Source organism: Bipolaris oryzae (genome assembly GCF_000523455.1).
Source record: "Bipolaris oryzae ATCC 44560 unplaced genomic scaffold scaffold_202, whole genome shotgun sequence".
NCBI lineage: Eukaryota > Fungi > Ascomycota > Dothideomycetes > Pleosporales > Pleosporaceae > Bipolaris > Bipolaris oryzae.
Window position 1 is genome coordinate 24,784 of NW_006911478.1, and position 20,707 is coordinate 45,490.

Sequence of the window (20,707 nt, forward strand, 5' to 3'; positions counted from 1 at the left end):
TTCCTTTTCAGGCTCATTGTCAGCGCAACCTAGAAGTCTATTTGTTTACAAAGGCACCAATACACGACTCACAATTGCTGAATGCACAACACCTTCACGACACCCTCTTTTCCATCTGTCATGGCATAGAGCTTTATCCACTCTCAATCCTGTATCTTCCAGAAGCCTTATCAGTCCGTTGATACTCTAGCCTCGAGGACCCTGCCCCGTCGTGTCAGAAGTACTATGTCCTCCGCTCTGTGCATATGCATTGAGATGCAAGTCATGCCAAGCCCATATCTGCTCCATACCACCCATATCAACGGCACTAGGATCGCCGACGCTGCCGAACGGATTTTGCGCCAGAAATTGATCAATGTCGAATGAGAGAGCATCCTGGATGGGCATCGTTGTAAGGGCTCCAGTTGCAGGAACTGATGGCTGGCTGACTGCTTCCAAAATTGGCGGTGGCCGGTACGGCAATGGCAACCCTGGTGGGCGCGTCATAGCCGCCGGCGCCGGCTCGTGAGGCGGCGGCGATCCCTTGGATATAGGGATACCATATTGCTTCTGTCGCTTACCGATTGGCAAATGCCGCCGAAGCGAGGGCGTTGCCTGCACGAGTTTGAAGAGGAAGTTGTACGAAGTTGCGCCTAGTTTCGTGGACAAGCTCAGTTGATACAACCTATCGAGCGAACTATCAATGACGTCCATGACCTCATCGCGATGAGGTAGCATATGATCGCGGTCATGGATAATGGCAGAGCAAAGTAAAGTCGCGGTATCGAAAATGCAGAACACGACTGTATGGAATTTCGCGTTAATGGGAAACCCATGATCAAACAGTTTGCGTGCAACCTCAAGCAGACGGAGCGCGATCTTGATCCCCTTCTTTCGGAACTCGTCATCCTGGTCGCTGAGCTTGTCTTCTTGCTCGCGCGTAAGATATGTCTTGAAGAAGTCGAGCATTGTCAAGAAGATGATGCAGTGCAACTGGTGTCGCTGGAACACAAAGTATGGATGCGCCTCGTCGAATGAAGTATCGGGGTTCTCAACACGAAAAATCGCGGGCAGTTCGTCAATGAACTTATAACACTCGTCTTCAATCTCCAAGACCTTCAGAGCAGAAAGATCGGCTTTGGACGTCGCATCGCCCATCACAGTTGCCACTCTTCGACCCAGGTGTGCTTGCAGAGCCATGTGTGCGAAAGGTGAAAGAACATTCGGTTCTGTATTCGATTGGTCGAGCCGCAGGTTGGGAAACTTGAAAGAAAGATTCTTTTGGTTGATGAGGTTTGGTCGACCTAGCCACGCTGACATCTGCCTGACAGACTTTAGTAACCGAATTGTTCCATCACATCTCTTTACTCACCAATCCCATATGTAAAGAAGAGTCCAGATTCGCCTTCTTATTTCTATATCAAACTCCGACAACTCATCAATACCCGCATCCCCATCCATACCCAATTCTTGCGCCTCGCGAATAGCACGTGAAAGGGTATGCCACGATTCGACGATTTTCGATTCCGATTTCAGCCAGGCGCACTTCAGGAACTGTTCCTCCACCCGCTCAATACTTGTCCTCGATGCTTCAAAGCTCCTGCTCAGTTCCTCTGCTGCGGCCGAGAAACGTTCGGTGAGCGTTTGTGAAGTACATGCCAGTTCGAACTCAATCATCTTGCGAAGCGACGGTGTCAGATATTGCACAGAGTATGCACATATCCGTAAGAGTAGGCATGTGAACTCGGGGGAAAGCTGTTTGGCGGCACTACGATCGGCCCACCATTGAACATATTGCTCTGCCAATGACGGCCCGTATATTACACTATAACGGTAGTTTACCGTGTTCAGGAAGTGGTTGACGATGGCATCTGCATTCAGTCAGTAGTGCCGTGAACGTGGCAATGCTTGCACATACCGGTTATGGACCTTGGAGGAACAGCATGCAGCACCTTCTGCACAGCGTCGCATGCTATGACTTGTGTCGGAGAGAGCTTAGGCGAGCTCTGCGAGGACTACCGGTCAGCATGGCTTCTCGGTCGAGGCGAGCAACTGACATTATCTTCACTACTTCGAACCTTGTAATGGACATGACCTGGCATATACCCCCACACCTTCAGCCCATCTTCAAGTTCCTCATGCTCGCCGTTTTGTTTGACAAAATGCGGCTTTGCCGAATCCGGGGCACTTCTCTTGACGCCCTGGGTATTACTGGACGAACTTGCGCTGTAAAGTTGCTATTACCGCCGGATTCTGCCAATCGGGGGGCAGAGGAAAGAAGGATCAACATACCGTGCGGATTCGAGCGAGGGCTCTTGCTGAGCTCGCTTTACAGAGAACTGACATAGCTGTGGCACCTTCCTGGCCTGACAATGGTTGCATGGCCACTCTCGCGAACACTAGCCCTGCCGTTAATCCACGGAGCTTGATGCAGGGTTGGTCTGGGGTAGGAGAGTCAGACCTTTTGCTTCCGACGCTGGCACTCCGTGCACGACATCGCCGCACGGTTCTCTTTCTGCGGCTGCATTCTTCAGCAACTACGTCACATGAGAGAGAAAATAGCGCAACTGATGCTCCCCGAAAGTCCTGATGAAAACACCCCGATACTCAGACGAGCACTTTGGTGTTGTTGACGTTACGAGCCAAGTCTTTAACATCATCCCACCAAACCCACCCGGAGCCGCTCCGCCACCTCCGTGGGCCGAACGTCTCAGATCCAGATTTCTTGTCCCTAACTCCTCAACCAATCACGTGTACAGTTGTGGCAAATACCTTCTCCTTCGACAAGCTTTCCGATTCGTCTGACAATGTCGCGATTCCAAATCTGCTAGCACATTCAATATAGCTGGCTATCCAAGAAGACATGCAAAGCAGAATTCATTGTTCCCGCCAGGATTTTCCTATTCACCTCGATCTTGAGCGCCGTGGCTTGCCTGTCATATCCATCGTATCCATACAGTTTTTTGCCGATCAGCTGAGTCATGCCGTCCAGCATCAGCCCTCGCCGACCGCACTCGAGGAGGCATCAATGACTGCTGCATTTGACAGCTACGGCCAGTCTTCCCGAAGGACCTTCCCGATTGGTCAACAATCAGAGGGATAGCTATCCCATCTCGGCAGTGTATCCATGATATGCCTTCACCAATGGCTACTGGAAATGTAGGTAAAAGGATGACTTCCAACACGTGAAAGAGGAGCGTGTCGCATCAGTGCATAGCTATGTACCATGCCAAGCGGGTAAAGACGAGAGCTCTCTGCGCCCTGCGACATTTTTTTGCTTTTTTTATCAATATTTTCATGAACACATCTATTCTCCCATAAAAAGTGTAAGAAGACTGTCATTTCCTTTCCCCTTCTATTCCAAGCAGATCCCTACTCTGTACAATGGCAATGGTGAGGGGTTGGGCGAGCCCCCTCCAAGCCGTCCGGCTCCTACAGGATTCTCAGCTTCTTCAGCTGAGATGAAGCCGCCAAGACCTGAGGTAAACACTTGAGCCAATTAACCCAATCCGACACACAAATGTACAGGGTTTTTTCGCCACGCCGGCTTGTATTGCAGTACTTGGCACATATGTGCAGCACACACACGCACACACACACACAACTTGCAAATCAATGCTCTCATGCAACCGATAAAACCGGAAAATGGCGGTCTCTCTAAGCTGTGCAAAACAATTCAAAATTCTTGCTAATGCATAGTGCATATTGTCATGGACATATATTAGTTGTCATTGATAGCTAGTTCGAGTACGAAGTAGCATCCACTTGTGATGTTCCGGTCATATCACTTGCATGAGAGAATATTCCTTTGACAAACTTTAAAAGACAATATCCAAAAAAAAGTTTAATTATTAATATCATTTTCAACATATACAGCGTACATGGCACTTATTTCTCTCGGTGGAGATATCCGTGTTTTGAAGTTTTTGCTTTTCTTCTAACTTTTCGAAAAGACATTGTGGAACGAAAAGGGGGAAATATATATATATAAGACAAATTACATATTCAGAGCGGAATTTCCGCAAACACCTTATGATGGCTGATGGCTTTACGCCTTGGGCTGCTCAGGCTCATCACTTGTCCTGTTCATCTTGCGAATGTGCTCCTCGCCAGTGATGCTCTCATCACCCATATCCCAGTCCTGCGCCAGATCCTCGAGCGTCCTGCGCTTGGTCTCTGGGATAAGGAGCGTGGTGAAGATACCGGCGAACATGAATGCAGAGAAGATCTGCATGACGTGGTTGAGCCACGGGCTGGGGTTGGCCTTGGTAGGCTGGCCGCGTGTTCGCAGCGGGGCAATGGCGCCCTGAGCGATGATGGAACCAATCTTTCCTGAGCCGGCGGAGATACCGTGGGAGGTAGAGCGGTAGCGGGTAGGGAAGCACTCTCCTGGGACGATAAAGGTAGTTGTGTTGGGTCCCCAGTTGAAGAAGAGCTGGATGAGGACGTAGATGGCAAGCATGGCATGGTTGCTGAGGTGCTTGTAGGCGAAACCCTGAGATGATGTTAGTTTCAATGCTCTTTTTCAAAATTGATGGAGGAGTGTTTTTTCGTGGATGTGTAAACGTACCCAGATGACAAAGAGAATAGTGAGGAGAGTAAAGCCAATAAGTTGAAGTGGCTTGCGACCAACAGTGTCAATGGTTGCGACTGCCATCCAGTAACCCGGAATGGCACCGGCGCAGATAAGAATGGCGTTACCAGCAGCAAGGTTGTAGAGCTTGTGGTACAAGTTTTCACCACTGGCGTAGCCGATAGCCTGCAATACAGTCGAAGAGTTCAAACCAAGGCCATAGAAGGCGACATCAAGAAGGAGCCATGACATGGCAGTTCCAAAGAGAATCTTGCCGTTGCGAAGCTTTCCGTAGAACCTGAAGAAGTCCTTGAAGGAAGCTTTGGGAACTTCGAGCTGGGCAGCGGACTGTTGGCGGGCAGTGACTTGAGTGATCTCGTCGACATTGCCCTCGCCGTGCTTGCCAGAAAGGTATTGCTTCGCATCCTCGTTTGCCTTCTCGACATCACGAGCGACATCGAAGGTGTAGCGAGGGGTCTCAGGGATGGTGAGGCGGTAGTAGAGGGCAATGCAGGCAGGGACAATACCGAGACCGATGAGAGCACGCCACATTTTATCAACAGCGACCTGGCAGTCACCAGTGCAGGCATCGTAGCCACTGGCCTCGACAAGCTTGCTCTTGAAACCAGCGACGAGGCACAGCATGACAAGAGCACCGCCAAGCTGACCGAAACCCTGCATGGCGAAGACAGCACCCATCATAGCACCACGCCACTTGGTAGTAGCGAACTCGGAAGTGATGATGGAAGATAGTGGGTAGTCACCACCGATACCTTGGTAATGGTTAGTAGTGAAGGATAAAAGTTATAAGAGAGAAATACCAATGCCCATGAGCACACGCCAGAAGATGATGAGACCAACGACCGAAGTTCCCGGACCAGGACCAACCAGAGATTGTGCGAGGGTTGCAACAATGATCAAGATCAACTCAAGACCATACATCTTCTTACGACCAACGATATCAGCAAGCGCACCGAAGCCAACTTGTCCGATGACCGTGCCAGCCGAAGTGGCTAGCTTGATGGCCGTATCTTGCTGGGTCAAAAGAGTACCCTTGTGGTCCTGCTTGTAGACGATACCCAGCATGATGGTCAAGAGAGATACACAGAAAATGTCGTAGCTGTCTGTGAAGAAACCAGTACCAGCGACCAGAATGGCGCGTACATGGTACCAGCCGAAGGGAGCCTTGTCGATCTCGGCGAGAGCAAGACGTCGGCGCTCATTTGGGTCTTCAATATGCTACTCTAGGTCAGTGTCTTGCTGGGAAATGAGGTTGGCATATAGTAGGTGTACGAACAGCAAAGTCACTGCGATGGTTGTTAGCAAGAGAAGCATTTCAAGGGGGGAAAGGTGCAGGAGCCGTACTTGTTGAAGTTGTGGAAGGCGGAATTGCCGCCAGCCGTCTTTGCCGCCATTTCGAAGTCTTAGCAAGTGCTTATGCTGGCCTTGACGAAGCTTGGTACCGCAAAAGACGGGTGAGCAAGATGAGGGCTGATTGCCAAAACAACCGGCCAAGCCTTGTACTTATACCCAAGCTCTCTTGTTAGGATGCGCGGCATGCTTATGTTACAAAGTGAGCACTAAGCCGTAACCAATCTCAGCGTCAGATTAGAGCACGCGCGGAAGGTTTGCCAAGGTGTCCTCGGGCATGCCGCTGCAAAAGGCGAGAAAAAAAGCCATGTTGCAAATCCAGGCCCCGGTATGGCACTCCGTGTCAGTGAATGGCGCAGCCGCTGAGGCGTTTGCTGGGATTCCCGTATCCTGGTAGTTGAGCCGGTGGGGTGAGGGCGTGTGGGCTATGGGTGTTGTAGTCCATTCATTTCCCCACGTGGCCGCTAGCAATGCTTGGCCAGAACACTGTCTCCAACCACAATGCCTTTGCCACAGCATGGGGCGGAGGCTTATTTACAGCCCAGGCCTGCGACAAGGAAGCTTCGGGCTATTGGCATTTGCTTCAGACGCAGACGTAGCCATGACATGCTTAGCACATGGTTGATCCCGTATTGACAAGTAACGCGTGTTTCGTCAATGGCGCATCTTAGCATCCTCAATTTCCCCTTCTCCTTCTTAGTCCACTACTGCACAGCTCTCTGATGCCGCATCCAGATCAACGACCCAGCCGAGCCCACTCTTTTGCGGGTTAGGCAGCCTGACCTCAGGGTTGTCTGTGGGACTCGCATATCCGGCGGGTTAAGAACTAATAACCTTTACTGCCCCACGTCCCGGTATCATGGTCCCACGGGCCCGGGCATCCTCTCCTAATTGGATGCTGCCAAGACGTCCTTGGCAAGGTGGGTCGTCAGCGCCGGAGTGTTCCTCCATAAGGGTAGCAGGGCGGGATCATGCTGCACTTCTCGAATGTCTGGCATGAAATGCTATTGGGGCTTGGGCGAGTATGAGGATCCTACTTACGCAGTAGCATGTTCCACAATTATCGTGCCCAATCACGCCGCTGCACGTGGGACGTAGCTGAGTTACCGAATATCTGAATCTGCCGTACTATCACACGACAGCTGACCATATTGCCCATCGCCCCTGTGGAAGCATGTCTTCCGAAGCTGCAATAGTTTAGTTCTATGCAATCAGCCATCCGAGAACCGAGTTGTTGGGCTTGGCGCCTTTTTAGCTGCCGCCAATGAGCCGCTCAGAATGACCGAATCCAAGTATCCGCATCTGATCCATTCCCTTTCTCCTTTCACTTCGTCACCTTCCGATGCCCTTGGAAAAAAATCAGACTGTGGAAACAACAGACTTTCGGCCTCCAGCTTTTAGTCTTGATTCGTTCATGAGGTCTTAGCAAGGGAAAGCCTCCGGGCAGTCAGCATGCACTCTTCTTGTGAGCCCATTTTTTTGACTGGCCAGTCCAGGGATAGTTAGAGAACATAGTCTTGCTTTCTTTGTTGGATCTTCTTTCCCAGGTGAATAGTCTTCTTTCATATGGGCCATGTTGAATTACATGTCTGCTCTTCGGTTCCGAAAGAGAGGAGGATCGGACTCTTCTTTGGGCGAAGTCCCCACGAACGCGTCATTCCCCCAGAAATTTTAGCTTCCTAATGTCCCGATTCCCCGTGCCTCCGTTCTGAATCTCTACCTAGGCTGATGAGGCATTTGTCAGAGTACAGGGTAGACGGGTCTATCACATCGGTGCAGTTGTATGCAGAGCCTTCGAGCCCAATGTACACCCCATTCGTGACATACTTTGGCTCTGCTGATGTTTCAAGAGCTTGCTCTGAGTATGTTGAGTGGGGGACGGTGGGCTATTAGTGTCGCGGTTTGTAATGGAATCGCCTGTAATAGGTTCAGACAAGAAGCGCAATGACCGAGATAACATCGGCTACCTCTATGATGACTATGAAGCCAGATGGAGTGAAGTGAGGCAAAGTTTACCGGACTATCGAGAACGCTTGTTCTCTTTGTGAATTGGGCCGCACGTGAGTTCTTGCCTTGATTCGCTGTGGCGTACGTGGCATTCACGCTAAAGAGAAAGAGAAAGAGAAAACGGACTGATGCCAGTGTGGTTGACCAGGGTTGATTAACGAGCAGGGTGTGGAGTTATTGTGGCATGCACATGCGTGCAGCGTGCCTTCTCATTCGACCCCACCTTCCCAATCTACTGAGGCATTCGACCCTCTCACCTACTCAACTATTCACTTCCGAGCGTCTCCGTTTCTTTAACCACGATCGATATTGAGTATCTCTCATATGCAGCGCTCGCAGCCATGAAGAAAGGATCACCGTCTCATCCATATTGACATTGAAGCTCCGCTGCCCACCCACAAACTGCCTAAGAAGCAAGACTTCGAACACTTTTGTCACTAACGGCGGTCCCATCTCACTCACTCCCCTCTCAACATAACGACCTCGCCTTCCACCGAACTATCACTACTAACATACACTCTCCCCCACCTATCCACCGCCAGGCCCACAGGTCGAAAACAGCTTGTCTTCGAACACGTATCTACACGCCCATTCCACAAGACATCTTCCCACGCCTCAGGAGCGTTGCTTCCTCGAGTCGGTCCAAAACCTCCATCTGCCAGCCCAAATGGCACCTGAATGACCTTGAATCCCACGGGCGGATCACGATTCCAGCTCCCGTGAAGAGTGACGTATAGAGCAGAAAACCCCGCGTTAAACTTTGCATCAAGCGGTGTCGAATGTGCGGGAAACGCAATCCGAGGCGCTACACTACGTTCTCTGCATGTGGTATCTGTAAAGGTGGCATTGGGCTCCAATACAAACTGGTCACCTATAGTAAAGTTTCCTCCGGGGATAGTTGAGGGAGAGAAGACGGTGAAACAAGTAGGATAGCCGTACCAATCCTTGTTTTCGCGAGATGGGTCGCCGATGTAGTTGAGCTCATCGGCGGGGTTGTCATTGTGAATGTCCGTTGAGACGCCATTGATAGTGCGGCGCAGTTCGTCGGCGGAGTTTTCAACGCCCCAGAGGTGCGATGATGTGTCGAAGGCGAGACCGACTTCGTTGCGAAGACCGTAGCCGAGTTGGGTGCCGGAAGTGGTATAGTCATAGCCATTCAGAGGTATGGTTGTTGTGTTGAAGACCTTGATGCAAGCGCGCCCAGTTTTGATATCAATGGAGCCATAATCGATGTTGCCGTTGGAGCCGTGAGAAACAAGGAGCAGGTCTGGATGTTTTGGTGGGGTGGCAAGGGATCGTGTGAGATGACCTCCGGTATCCATACCTGTTACTATCGTTGTCGAGTTCTCTGACACACGCATTGTCGCTGTATCATATGCCCAAGCAAACACCCTGGTCGCAGAACTGGCATACAGCGTCTTGCCGTCCTGGCTAAACACGATACCATGATTGAGATCCCGCTGTGCGATCACTATCTTGGAAGGCTCGAGACATCCATTTAGCAACATCTTATGCGCAGTGATGCCAACCCCATTTTGAACCACCAGGAGATTCCCAGAACTGTCGAAGCTAAGTCCTCGCGGCTGCGTCAAACCACCCGCAACTTTTGTAGCTTTCCAGCCTTTAGCGGTGTTCACAGGGAATGCAAAATTGGGGACACCATCGCAAGACGTAGGGATGCTCGTGTGAACTGGTTCGCTCAACTTTGAAGTAGTCGCATCCGCAACTGTGCTTGTTAGGAGCGCTGTATGATTTGAAATAGGCAGTGGAGTTCGTGCATATACTGTAATTGGCTTAGACTTTGCAATGAGTTGGCGATGATGAACCACGTACTAATGCTTGGAAAGATTGCTAGCCCTAGTTTGAATAGTCGCATAATAGGCGACGGGATATTCGCTTCGAGGGTGTTTCTTTTCTTGTAGTTTACACCAGGGTTTTTTGAATGGCTAGTAGAACATCTACCTTGTACTTGGATGCATTCGAAGATTTATGGGTGATGGTTACGCTCAGCATGACGGGCAGAGACATATGCACTATATCTACAGCGCCTGCTCCATCTAGTCCATATTACACAGTGAATTTGTATTTCATCTTACCTTGTAGAGTGTAGAATGATGTGCCGCTCATGTTATGTGGAGGTTGTGGGGCTAAAGACACCATGATGTGTTATGCTTACCGAACGTGTACTTCGTTGCCGCAGCTGGAACATGTTTCCAAGAAGAAGTTACTTTATCATTTTCTGTACCGGGAAATACCTTCTTTGAGGTTACCTCAATTTTGAATCGTCATTTGTCATGCCTTGAACTATATCCCAAGACAAATATCATAGTAACTGGGTAGAGAGTCCCAAAGACGTCCCCACATGAACTATAGAGAATTCTGGGTTGTTGTGGTTCATCAAAGTGGGAAATGTGATGAGAGCGTAGTTGCCGATTTTCATGTTGTGTGCTAATGCGGGAAATTTGGCAGAATAGGGGTATGCATGGCTGGTTAAATGAATCAGTGACTTTAGCCTTAGGAAATGAGTGGTATCCGAGTGATGATAACATCAATTGCGGTGTACAAGTATAATTGTATATTGTCAAATTGATCATGATCCAAAAGATGATGATCACTGTCATTCCAGTGGGGCGATTGTGGAAAGCAAGTGTCGTAATGTGGGCAAAGATATCCATATTGTCTCCTTATCGTGCACACGTGACCCGTTAAATAAAAGTATCTTCCCTATTGCATACACTTGAGCAATGATAGACCTTTCTCGTTGTCGCATTCAATCGTAAATGGTCACCAACACAATCCTGCACGTTTTATCATGTCAGTCCTCGAATAGGAAGTTGCTGAAAGCGAGTCATAGACAGACGATAAGCAATGGATGGATTGCGGCATGGGCCATCTCCGCTTCCCCACGTTCTCCGCACTTGGGATACCGAGGCTTGAATCCCTCTGCGCCACCGAACTTGATGCTGTTCATACCACGGGAACATGTCGTGCTGCAATTTTCTCGTCGTCGAGCACTTTGATTGTTCCAGAAGTTGCGTCTGAATTGCAAAATAGTCCTACAGCCTCATTTTTGTCGGCCTACCTGAACATCCCTCATAATGGTACTGGGTCCTTACACCAACCTACGCGTCGAACGCTACGACAGCATTTTTGTCATTACGCTCGCCAAAGCACCCGAGAACCGCATCAATGTTGCTTTTGCGCAAGAAATAATACGCGCGCTACGTGATATCGAGAGCGAGCTCGGGCCCGACGCAGAGGGCTGTGTCATTACAAAAGGCGCCGACGAAAAGTTCTGGTGCACAGGTCTAGATCTGGATGAGAACGAGACGAATCCGCATGCTAATACCGACGGCTTCTTCCCGCTGCTGGCTACACTACTCGACTATCCGTTCCCGACCATCGCACTGATTACAGGGCACACATTTGGCGGCGCATGTCCATTGGCACTGGCGCATGATTACCGCATCATGAACTCGCAGCGCGGCTTCTTTTCCATGCCGCCAGTCAACCTTGGACTGCATTTTCCGGGCATTGGGTACCTACCAAGGCTGAAACTCAGCCCGCAGATTGCGCGTAAGATGCTGCTCGAGGCGCATCGGTGGACGGGCAAGGAAGCATACAAGGATGGCATAGTGGATGAAATTGCAGAGCCAAAAGACATGCTAGATGTCGCGTTGACGAAGGCAAGAGAAATACAAGGGCGGGCCAAAATGGGTGTGTACAGTTTGCTGAGAAATGAATTGTGGGGCGAGGCTGCTGAAAAGATTAGGAGCATTTGTTATGTACATGGGAGGAGAGTGATACCGCCTGCAAAGGCAAAGATCTGACTTAGTACCAATTGATATGTGTGCACGTCCGATACCAGATCTATGGCCAATTAAAAGCACGTGGATCAAGCACGGTTTTGGCAAACAAACATTGGTGAATGATAGTTAGGTTTATGTATTCTCATGACAATATGTACAGTTGAAAGTTCAAAATCTACATAGATACACCGAAAGTTTAGGCCGGGCAACAAATTTCACGACCCCAGCCATAGAATCCTTTCTAGTAGGTAGGCTCAAGAGGAGGATCGGCGTTCTTGACAAGCATCTGAACGTAGTCGTCGAACCAAGCACCAGCAACAGGCGCACCAGCCAGACCGCAGGCTCCGTCACTCTCACCACCGGGCTTGATCCAGACAATCGAGTCGACGTTGGTGTTGTTTGGTGCAGGTCCAGGGCGCAGTCCAAAGCCAGAGGGCGAAACGTTGCACCACTCGCCCCACTCCTTGCGAGCACCGGGGAGGGCAACACGGCCTTGGTCGATGATGAAGTTGGTTGGCATGCCCTCAGCGGCCATTGCCGCCCCAAGAGAGGTAGCGTAGTGGCTCTCATCCCATGATGGAGACCATTCGGTGTAGTTCTCGCGGACCTTCGCGTTGAAAGGGTTGTAGTTGGATACATTGGTAGAGTAACCACGGATCTTGGCCGCTGGGTTGATCTTCTTGGCCGCTTCGACAACTCTGGCAAAAATCTGGGCTGTGGGTTTCAAGTTGTCAGCCCATCCAAGCCAGCCTCCGTGGGCAGCATCCATGTATAGGGATACATTGGGGAACTGGAGCTTGGCAATGGCGTAAGCAATACCTTGCTCGTAGATGGGGGTGGCGTTGGCGCAGAAGGGAACACCTTGGTTGGTGACGGCGTTGCCGAGCGAGTCGGGTTCGAGGACAATGGCGAAGTCGAGATCCTTGGCTTCAGATACGAGCTGTGCGTATTTGTCGACGAATTCGTGCTTGTAGATGTTCAGACCGTCTTTGGCAGAGCTGAGTTCTCCGGCAGACTCTCCAGCAGAGCAGTCACGGTCGGGGAGGTTGTAAAGGACAAGGCCGACAATCATCCTCTTTCGGCCCTTTCGCTGACGGCGGGCTTGTTCGATGGCTTCGGGGATCTGGCTTAGGCCAGCGCGCGAGGTAACCCATACGAAGGTGGATGTCTTTTTGGCAACAGTGCGGGTTCGGGCTGCGTTGAGGGGGTCGTTCTTTGCTAGGAAGGAGGCAATGGTTTGGTCGAGCTTCTTGCCGTACCTCTCAACGACGTAGCGGTCCTTGCCAATCCATGGGTTGACAGTGGTATTTCTGGGCTCTGGTTTGGGGAATGCAGTGGCGGCGCCAGCAAGAGCGGCGGTGGCCAAAACGAACTGTGTGACTTGAACCATGATTGATGAGAGCTTGAGAACAGATGGAGAACTCCTGTGTGCTTGCTGAGGAGTACAACGGATAGGTATCTCAAGCCTTTTATAGATTTAGAGATGAAATTGGCAAGTTGCGGGTAACATGCATGTTGTCATGTGCTCCATCTCCAGATGTTTCCCTTGGTACAGGCACTTACATTCAGGTGGCGGACTTGACGTTTGATAGCCGGTACCGTCGGGCCGCAATATGGAGGACATTATTCCTGAATAGGTCCAAGTCTTGGTGTGAGTGAAGGCCTATCTTTCGCGCTGTGACAGTCTAACGCTGCTAGTGCGCTTCATCACCTGGGAACATCTTTTAGCGAGAGAATGAAATGGTTGTTTGTCCCGGAGCAGGACGTTTTCCCGCTATGGCATATTAGCCAAGATGGTATTGACCAGGGTAGGACGCAGACCTGTAATATATTGCGCGGTTCACCCGGCTTGCTACACCACTTTCCGGCAACCCAGCCACGTGGTTCTTTATATATGTAATTATGAAATGGGTTTGCAGATTGGTCAATACTGTCAAACTAACATAATTCATATTGTTCAGAGAGTGCTGCGCAGCTCTTGGGCCATTCCGTCCTGCAGGCGACCATTGAAATGTAATGTAGAGAAAATTCGGTGCAGATTCTAGTGCATCAATGAGCGGCTGTACCCTGAGGCTGAGTTGGAGTGAGATGGCGCTATGCATGTGATGCAGGTACGCCAAAGTCTGTTCGGATAAAAACATAAGCAGGCGATATCTTGCATAGCAGATCCCACTAGGTGAGATATTCGAAAGACATGCGCCATGCGCTATGCGAGCACGCAAGCCCTCATCTAATTCACCTCCGCGTCTGAGATTTGCTCTACATATGGATGTATATGTATTATATACCACAGCCTGGGATACAGGATTCTCACAACACTTCTCGGAGGGCAGTGAAAACTATTCCGCGGCGGGTTGGTTTGTTGGTTTCCGGCAAAGCAACGAAACCTTTCATTGGTGCCTGTACCGCCACAGAACGGCAGCGTTGCAGGGCAACGGTGATACAAAGAAAAGATGATTGCATCGCCCCACCGTTGCAAAAGAGTGGGGAACCCCCATTCAGGACCGGTCAGGATCACGCTATGGACGAAAGAGGCGTTGGAGCGACTGTCAGGTGTCTTGGCTTAACATCGGCCAGTTTACGGGGCCCACTTTCTCCTCGCCCTTGTGAATAGCTGTCTCATGTTTCCTTGGGGTGTCCAGCATTTCGGAACATCATAATCAGCCTTCCCCGCTCTGGTACAACATTGAATCTGTGAAACAAAATCACGCCGCTTATTCCGGACCATAAGAACCATAAATGCTTTTTCAATAAATTTGCGCAGGCGCTCAACCTTTCATGAACCAAGTCATACTTTAGAGTCTTGGAAAACCGGTGCCATGGGCTATCATAAGAGAATTTCATTTCGAAAATTACCAGCGGTCATATAGAAACTCAGATTGCGTGGTTGGATTTGGCGGCATAACCATGAAAGCAGGGCATCTTGTCAATTCTACCAGAGCACGACGATCCGTCCAAGATACTCTCCGCCTCGGCATTCTTGGGAGAGCTACTGGTCCAAGATACACACATCAAAGCCTTAGACGCCAATTTACTTATAATCACAATACAGGAACATCCTATTAGATCTCAGTAAACCCTAGCCGATGTAGGTAGGTACGAGAAATCTTGTGTGGAGTATGGGAGATGCGTGCATGTACTCGGCAGCTGCTGATGGGTACTACTAAGCGTAGAGCGTAAGCGTAAGCGTAAGCGTAAAACACCCAACAAGGATACAATTGCTCACATGTTTACTGCTACCACAAAACGCTCGCGAGTCGATACATCTTAGTCAACCAACTGCCTGTAAAGTGAGTAGTCAGAAGTGCAACTCCCAGCTTAGTGCCTTTCACATATGATAGAGCAAGAATTTCTTCCATCATGGAACATGAGGATACTATTCGTGTTAGGATGTAACGCATTTCACCAAGGTTGTAGCGCGTCATAAAGTCTAAGGATATTCTATTTTTGCTTTTCCTCTGGAGTTTCTGGCGTCCGTGTGTCAACATTGTTCAAATGTCGCTGTTAGAACGATCAGAATTAATAACTTGGATTGCCATATTATCATAGTGATTATGGTCAGCCACATGTCCTCTCGCCAGATCATATGCCCGAGGAGAGGTACACTAGCAAGCAAACATTCAATCGTGACGTATTCTTCCCCAGAAACAAGCATAATACCTTGCGCTGCGAGTATGTACATCTTGCGTTGGCCCATGGGAGTGTATTTCTCTTATAAGATGATCATGGCTGCACATGAACCGCCCGACATGCTTTTGAAGATAACATTGCACCAGGAAAAACTTATGTAAGTACATGGGATGCTTGAACGGATGCAACGACACTCGGGATGACGATACCCAGTAAGTGTTCAGTCCAACACCACAGGGCTCGGCCGAGCGCCACCGGCAGGTACTAGCGTCGGTGGTTTAATGCCCCCGCATACTTCGTATACTACCCGTGGGGTGACCACGACTCACACTGCAACCTCGTCAGCCCCTCAAGATTAGCCAAGCACTCACTCACTACTTTCAGCGTCCGTTTCTTGCTTGAATACTAAGCATGAGTACTGACCCGCAGCCGGCGCGTTTTGTGCACCCCAGCAGACGAAGGGACAAGCCCATCTTGAGCTGTACTCTTTGTCGGCGACGCAAGTGAGTGCTTCGGAACTACGTAGTGCACACAGCTATGTCGACCTATACTAACATGTTGGAGATTGAAATGCGATCGTCAACAGCCATGCAAGACTTGTGTCGATCGTGGGCTTACACTGTCATGCACATATGTGCGTAATACACCAACACCAAAAGAACCCAAAATCCCACACAGTGTACATGATCGCATCAATCAGCTCGAGAAGCTTGTGACCAACCTCATGAGCGGTAAAGATGCCAATCACGTCTCACCCACTCCAAGCCACACGCAACAGCAGCAGGACCATAGCTCCCACGAGGTGCCAGGGACTCCGGACCGTGTCAAGATCAACGACGAAACTACGAGTTATACAAACAGCGACCATTGGACAACCATTCTCGATGGGGTGAGCCTCTTTCTATATGGCCGTGTACCCTCCGCTGAGCATACTCCAGATCTCGGAATTACGTGAGCATCTCGACCAAATTCCCACATCATCTGATGCAAGATGTGACGAATCAGAAGAGGCGTCTCGCCCAGAAATCCTATTTGGACGGCAAAGGTTTGCAACTAAAGAAGATATACTAGCAGCAATGCCGCCACGGCTTGAGGTAGATCAGTTAGTCGAGACCTTTTTTACAACAATGGATACTCATGCAAGTAAGTCGGTAGCTATCAAGAAAAAAATCAACATACTAAGTAAACAAGCTTTTCTGCACAGGCCGACATTTATCAAGCAAGCAAGTCTCCCGTGAACGCACCGGGCTTGCCGAGTCGAAAAACTAACATTGTTTAGTACGAAAACTTCTGGCTGAATCCATTTGAAACACCTACCATGTGGGTGGGACTTCTCTACGCTATTCTTGCCACTGGTGCTCGATTCCAGGCGACTTTCGATTGGCACATGTCAAACGGCGTTGGCCTTGGGTCTAATCATACCCATAGTCTATACTTGGCACGTACAAACTTTTATCGTGAGAAATCCGTACAGTGTATGATCCTTGCCAACTATACGAAATGCCCACCGGCCACGATGGAAACGTTTTTGCTTTACTGGGCCAGCGAGTTCTCACGCTCCACCGATGCTCAGTTTAGTTCATACATGGTCGTCGGCATGCTCATAAGACTATCGTTTCGTATGGGACTACATAGGGACCCGTCAAGGTTTCCCAACATCTCAACTTTTGAAGGCGAAATGCGAAGACGCAGGTGGATTTCGATTGTGTCTCTTGATCTCATCTCATCAGCACAGTTGGGGCTGCCAAGAATGATCCAACCGTATATGTACGACACCCAAGAGCCTCGGAACCTGAACGAGGAAGACATCCATGAGAACATGACGGAACTACCACCTTCAAGACCAGAAGCAGAATTCACACAGCTACTCTATTTCATTCTTTTGACCAGAATTCGAAAGCTCCAAGCACAGACTCTGGACTTGATAGAAGCCACACCGCAGCCACCATACAAGACCATAATCGACATCGATGCAGCGCTGAGATCTATCTACAGCAAAATCCCCAAGAGCCTCGAAATCAAGAGTTCAGGAAAAGCTAGTGCTCCCTTGAGATGGAGCTTGATGCGCTATACCTACTTGGAGTTGGCCTATCTGAAGGCTCAAGTGATGTTGCATCGTCCGTATCTCAAGCTTGGAAGAGTTGACAAGCTCTACGAATACTCGCGGAAGGTTTGTCTGAATGCTGCAATAGAATTGCTTGCATTCCAAAAAAAGCTAGATACGGACATTCGGCCTGGGGATGAATATAGCTCATTGGTAAGGAACTGACCTACGCGATTTGTGTAAAATGATATTGACACGTTTTGCTCAACATAGAAGTTCCGCATAACCGGCATAATCAGAATTATGTCTTCGATTGTTTCACAGGACTTTCTCCTAGCGACTAGTGTACTGGTTATTGACCTCGACGAAGACTTGGTTTCCGCTTTGCCCGTCGTTACCGATGGGAGGGTGACGGGAGTGTCCCACCTGGAAGCAGGGATGCCAACACGCAAAGAAGTTGTAGCATCGCTACGTTCCTCGTACCATGTCTGGTTAAAGGCAAGCAAAAGATCTCAAGAGGCAAAAAAGGTTGCGGCTGCAGTGAAACTAGTGCTTTCCAAAGTAGGGGAACACGAAAACGACACGCACAGTTCCCCACATTGTAAGTGCTTGTATGAGGATGAGTTACCTATCACGAGTTGACATTTCCAAGCCGTGGATGCTACAACAGCAGAACAGAGCGGTATCTACCCATCACCGGACTTTGTGTTCAATGAGAATATGCCACCACATCAGGTGCCAAATCTATTCACAGCTGGAGAGGACAGTTACAACCACTCTCTTCTCTACGGCCAGATGCCCATGGACCTGGACAGCTTGAACATTCCTCTTGATTGGGTGAGTTTAGGAAATTAGTGTAGAACAAGCTTGGAGCTGACCAATGCCCAGGAAGGTATGATGTCACATCTTGACATCCAGCAGTACAATGATGCTCAACAACGGTCCTTCCAATAATGCAGACTGCCGCAATGATCTCCTCACTTACGCGACAAGGCTTTCGTTCGTTGAATTGTACTCTATGTATATCGGAAGGCAGCAGGTAATATATTTGTATTTTGTAATTGATGCGGGCGGTGTCGTAAAGCAGCCGTAATGATGGCCGCGGCATTTTGGCTCGCCATGGGTGATCATCCGCCATTTGAAACATGTATTGTTTCGCCACGATTTACGATCTCGCGGAGAACAAAACTTTGGTGACCATCATTGCGGATCAGTTTCTATCCGTACGAGAATGCAGGTTGTTTCGACAGAGGCTCAATAGCTCAGGTTCACGAGCTTGGGACATGTGGTAATCACTGCTGGTCTCACCAGCGCAATACGATACCCAGATTCGTCACCGCGCGAAGTACCGAAGATCGCCTACGTTGCCTGCATCGTATTTGGATCGAGATTTCGACAATCAGGACGCAAAAGCAACCAAATGCGGGATGGCGGATCCCTTGCTTGTAGAATGCCATGCCGCTGATCCACACATCGGTCATGCAATCCTGCACCCGCAGCAACTCAACTACGGTTATCCATGTACTTCAAACATGAGAATGATGATTTTCCGGTAATGCAGCCGTTACGTCATATCTACCGTCTATTGGGTCGATTGTACATAGGTTGCCACTCTGGATCAAATCGCATTGCATTCGCTATGGGCCGTTGCTCACCCTCGTTTGCCACTATCAGCATATTCCATCGTTTATTATACCACTAGCACTTTTCAAGCAAGATGATGACACAGATGGAAATCATGCAGGAGCTTAATGGGATCCGGTATTCCAAAGAGGTGCTGTGTATCGAGCCTGATCTGGGAGATTTGCGAAAGTCGACTGACAAAGCGCTGCCGGGACTACCGAAAACACCAAAGAGGGTCTTGAAGAAATACCGGTTCTCTGCAGTATTTCCTATGGTACTAGCAATTGTGAGTTTCGTCTTGACCTTGACATTGGCTCTGGCGGGGCACGACGCACACACCTTTGGCGGGCAATATTTGGCAGCAGTAAGTTATCACCGGTAATGTCAGGCAGCATACAGGCTCACGGCTGTAGCTATATCTTCCCAAAGAGGGCCAAGTCCCAGTATACCAAGATGTGAAAGCTCTAGAGTCGTCTTCAGCCGTGGATACGACGGAAACGGGAAATGTTTACCATCTCTACTTGCACAAAGTCTGCTATTGTTCTCTCGCCGATGGCAGCAAAGTCGCTTCCGACATCTCTGAAAGGACATGTAAGGGCTATGCCGTAGTAGCTGCAGGTGCGCGAACATTCCTTCTGAATATCTGTTGTACTCGCTGATCAGGTCACCCAGAATTGGCAATGGCAGCCTCTTCAAGCGACACGTCAGCGGCAAACTCCGAGTCTATGAGTTTAGGCAGTAGATTACTTATCATGGTCTCGACCACTTTGGCTAGCGTGCGAATAGCTGTTTTTGCATCACTCATTGTCTCGCTTGTTGGAGCCCTTTTGTCTGCGATATTGGCGATTCCAGGGATCATCTATCCACACTCTCGAATCCTAGCCTATATGAATATCATGTGGCCACTCCTCGCAAGCACGTTTACTTTCCTCGCGGCCACCCTGCTTACCATCGTGATAGCTGGGGTGTTTGTAGCGGTCGACGGGGTCGTTGATGAGGTTGGCATCGAGGTCAGGCAGGGAGGATCAGTGTTGTTTCTCGCATGGTTGGCATGGGTCTTCATTTCGTTGTCGGTTGTTTATTGGGGGCTCGTGTGGTTTGTGGAGGTGCGGAGATGGGGTTTTGCAAGGAGAAAAAGGAGTGAGGAAGAAGTGGGGAATTGGAAAGGGATAGGGCGGGAGGTCTGGTCCGATCTCAAGAGGGAAGAAACATATCATTGATTAACGTAGTTTATAAGCGAGTCGGTCATACAAGCGAGTCGGTCACCCCACCAACTTTACGCACCTCTGCAGGCGTATATCTTAACAACATAATCGTATAATATATATAGATTAATAGAGTAGATTAAGTAGTATCTAGAGCTTCTTTCTTACATATGCGCGAGTTATGGCTAGTCTCTCTACACCTACTACAGCGCGCTAGAGCCTAGCGGCTAACACCTAATCGCTCTCCTCCTTAACGCTCTTTATAAGTAATCTGCTAATCGGCCTCGCGCTAAGTAAGTAGATCCTCTCTAGCTCCCTTTATTAGCACTCCTTACTTCTATATCTACTTTCTTTTATACTGCCTATACTTCGTTGCTACCTTATTAGCCCTTTGTTACAAGTAACAAGAAGGATTCTCTCCTTGACAAATGACGAGATGGCTGAAGGCCTATGGACGTCCACGTCA

General features: G+C 49.4%; 8 protein-coding genes across 8 annotated transcripts; 4 read left to right on the forward strand and 4 right to left on the reverse strand.

Annotated features, from left to right (window-relative positions):
* Positions 1–186: 186 nt before the first annotated feature.
* On the reverse strand, positions 187–2,325 carry COCMIDRAFT_9142 (uncharacterized protein; the record flags this gene model as incomplete). The annotated part of the gene is made up of 5 exons (XM_007694186.1): positions 187–1,303; positions 1,352–1,850; positions 1,898–1,985; positions 2,037–2,216; positions 2,272–2,325. The coding sequence occupies 5 exons, from the start codon at positions 2,323–2,325 to the stop codon at positions 187–189; spliced, it is 1,938 nt and encodes a 645-aa protein (XP_007692376.1).
* Positions 2,326–4,027: 1,702 nt separating this feature from the next.
* On the reverse strand, positions 4,028–5,967 carry COCMIDRAFT_9143 (uncharacterized protein; the record flags this gene model as incomplete). Its single annotated transcript, XM_007694187.1, has 5 exons — positions 4,028–4,474; positions 4,550–5,325; positions 5,374–5,791; positions 5,850–5,859; positions 5,918–5,967. The coding sequence occupies 5 exons, from the start codon at positions 5,965–5,967 to the stop codon at positions 4,028–4,030; spliced, it is 1,701 nt and encodes a 566-aa protein (XP_007692377.1).
* A 2,421-nt stretch (positions 5,968–8,388) lies between these two features.
* On the reverse strand, positions 8,389–9,806 carry COCMIDRAFT_107087 (uncharacterized protein; the record flags this gene model as incomplete). The annotated part of the gene is made up of 2 exons (XM_007694197.1): positions 8,389–9,713; positions 9,764–9,806. The coding sequence occupies 2 exons, from the start codon at positions 9,804–9,806 to the stop codon at positions 8,389–8,391; spliced, it is 1,368 nt and encodes a 455-aa protein (XP_007692387.1).
* Positions 9,807–11,028: 1,222 nt separating this feature from the next.
* COCMIDRAFT_107072 (uncharacterized protein) lies at positions 11,029–11,760 on the forward strand (the record flags this gene model as incomplete). Its single annotated transcript, XM_007694198.1, has 1 exon — positions 11,029–11,760. One exon carries the CDS (start codon positions 11,029–11,031, stop codon positions 11,758–11,760), a length of 732 nt encoding a protein of 243 aa, XP_007692388.1.
* A 220-nt stretch (positions 11,761–11,980) lies between these two features.
* Positions 11,981–13,129, reverse strand: COCMIDRAFT_107076 (glycoside hydrolase family 6 protein; the record flags this gene model as incomplete). The annotated part of the gene is made up of 1 exon (XM_007694199.1): positions 11,981–13,129. One exon carries the CDS (start codon positions 13,127–13,129, stop codon positions 11,981–11,983), a length of 1,149 nt encoding a protein of 382 aa, XP_007692389.1.
* Positions 13,130–15,305: 2,176 nt separating this feature from the next.
* On the forward strand, positions 15,306–15,530 carry COCMIDRAFT_107097 (uncharacterized protein; the record flags this gene model as incomplete). The annotated part of the gene is made up of 1 exon (XM_007694200.1): positions 15,306–15,530. The coding sequence occupies one exon, from the start codon at positions 15,306–15,308 to the stop codon at positions 15,528–15,530; it is 225 nt and encodes a 74-aa protein (XP_007692390.1).
* A 250-nt stretch (positions 15,531–15,780) lies between these two features.
* COCMIDRAFT_107095 (uncharacterized protein) lies at positions 15,781–18,367 on the forward strand (the record flags this gene model as incomplete). The annotated part of the gene is made up of 8 exons (XM_007694201.1): positions 15,781–15,872; positions 15,934–16,258; positions 16,308–16,512; positions 16,574–16,596; positions 16,649–17,626; positions 17,690–18,014; positions 18,066–18,250; positions 18,302–18,367. 8 exons carry the CDS (start codon positions 15,781–15,783, stop codon positions 18,365–18,367), a joined length of 2,199 nt encoding a protein of 732 aa, XP_007692391.1.
* Positions 18,368–19,160: 793 nt separating this feature from the next.
* On the forward strand, positions 19,161–19,959 carry COCMIDRAFT_65052 (uncharacterized protein; the record flags this gene model as incomplete). Its single annotated transcript, XM_007694202.1, has 3 exons — positions 19,161–19,400; positions 19,450–19,654; positions 19,709–19,959. Coding segments are annotated over 3 exons (696 nt in total), but the record flags the coding sequence as incomplete, so codon positions are not given.
* Between the last annotated feature and the right edge of the window lie 748 nt (positions 19,960–20,707).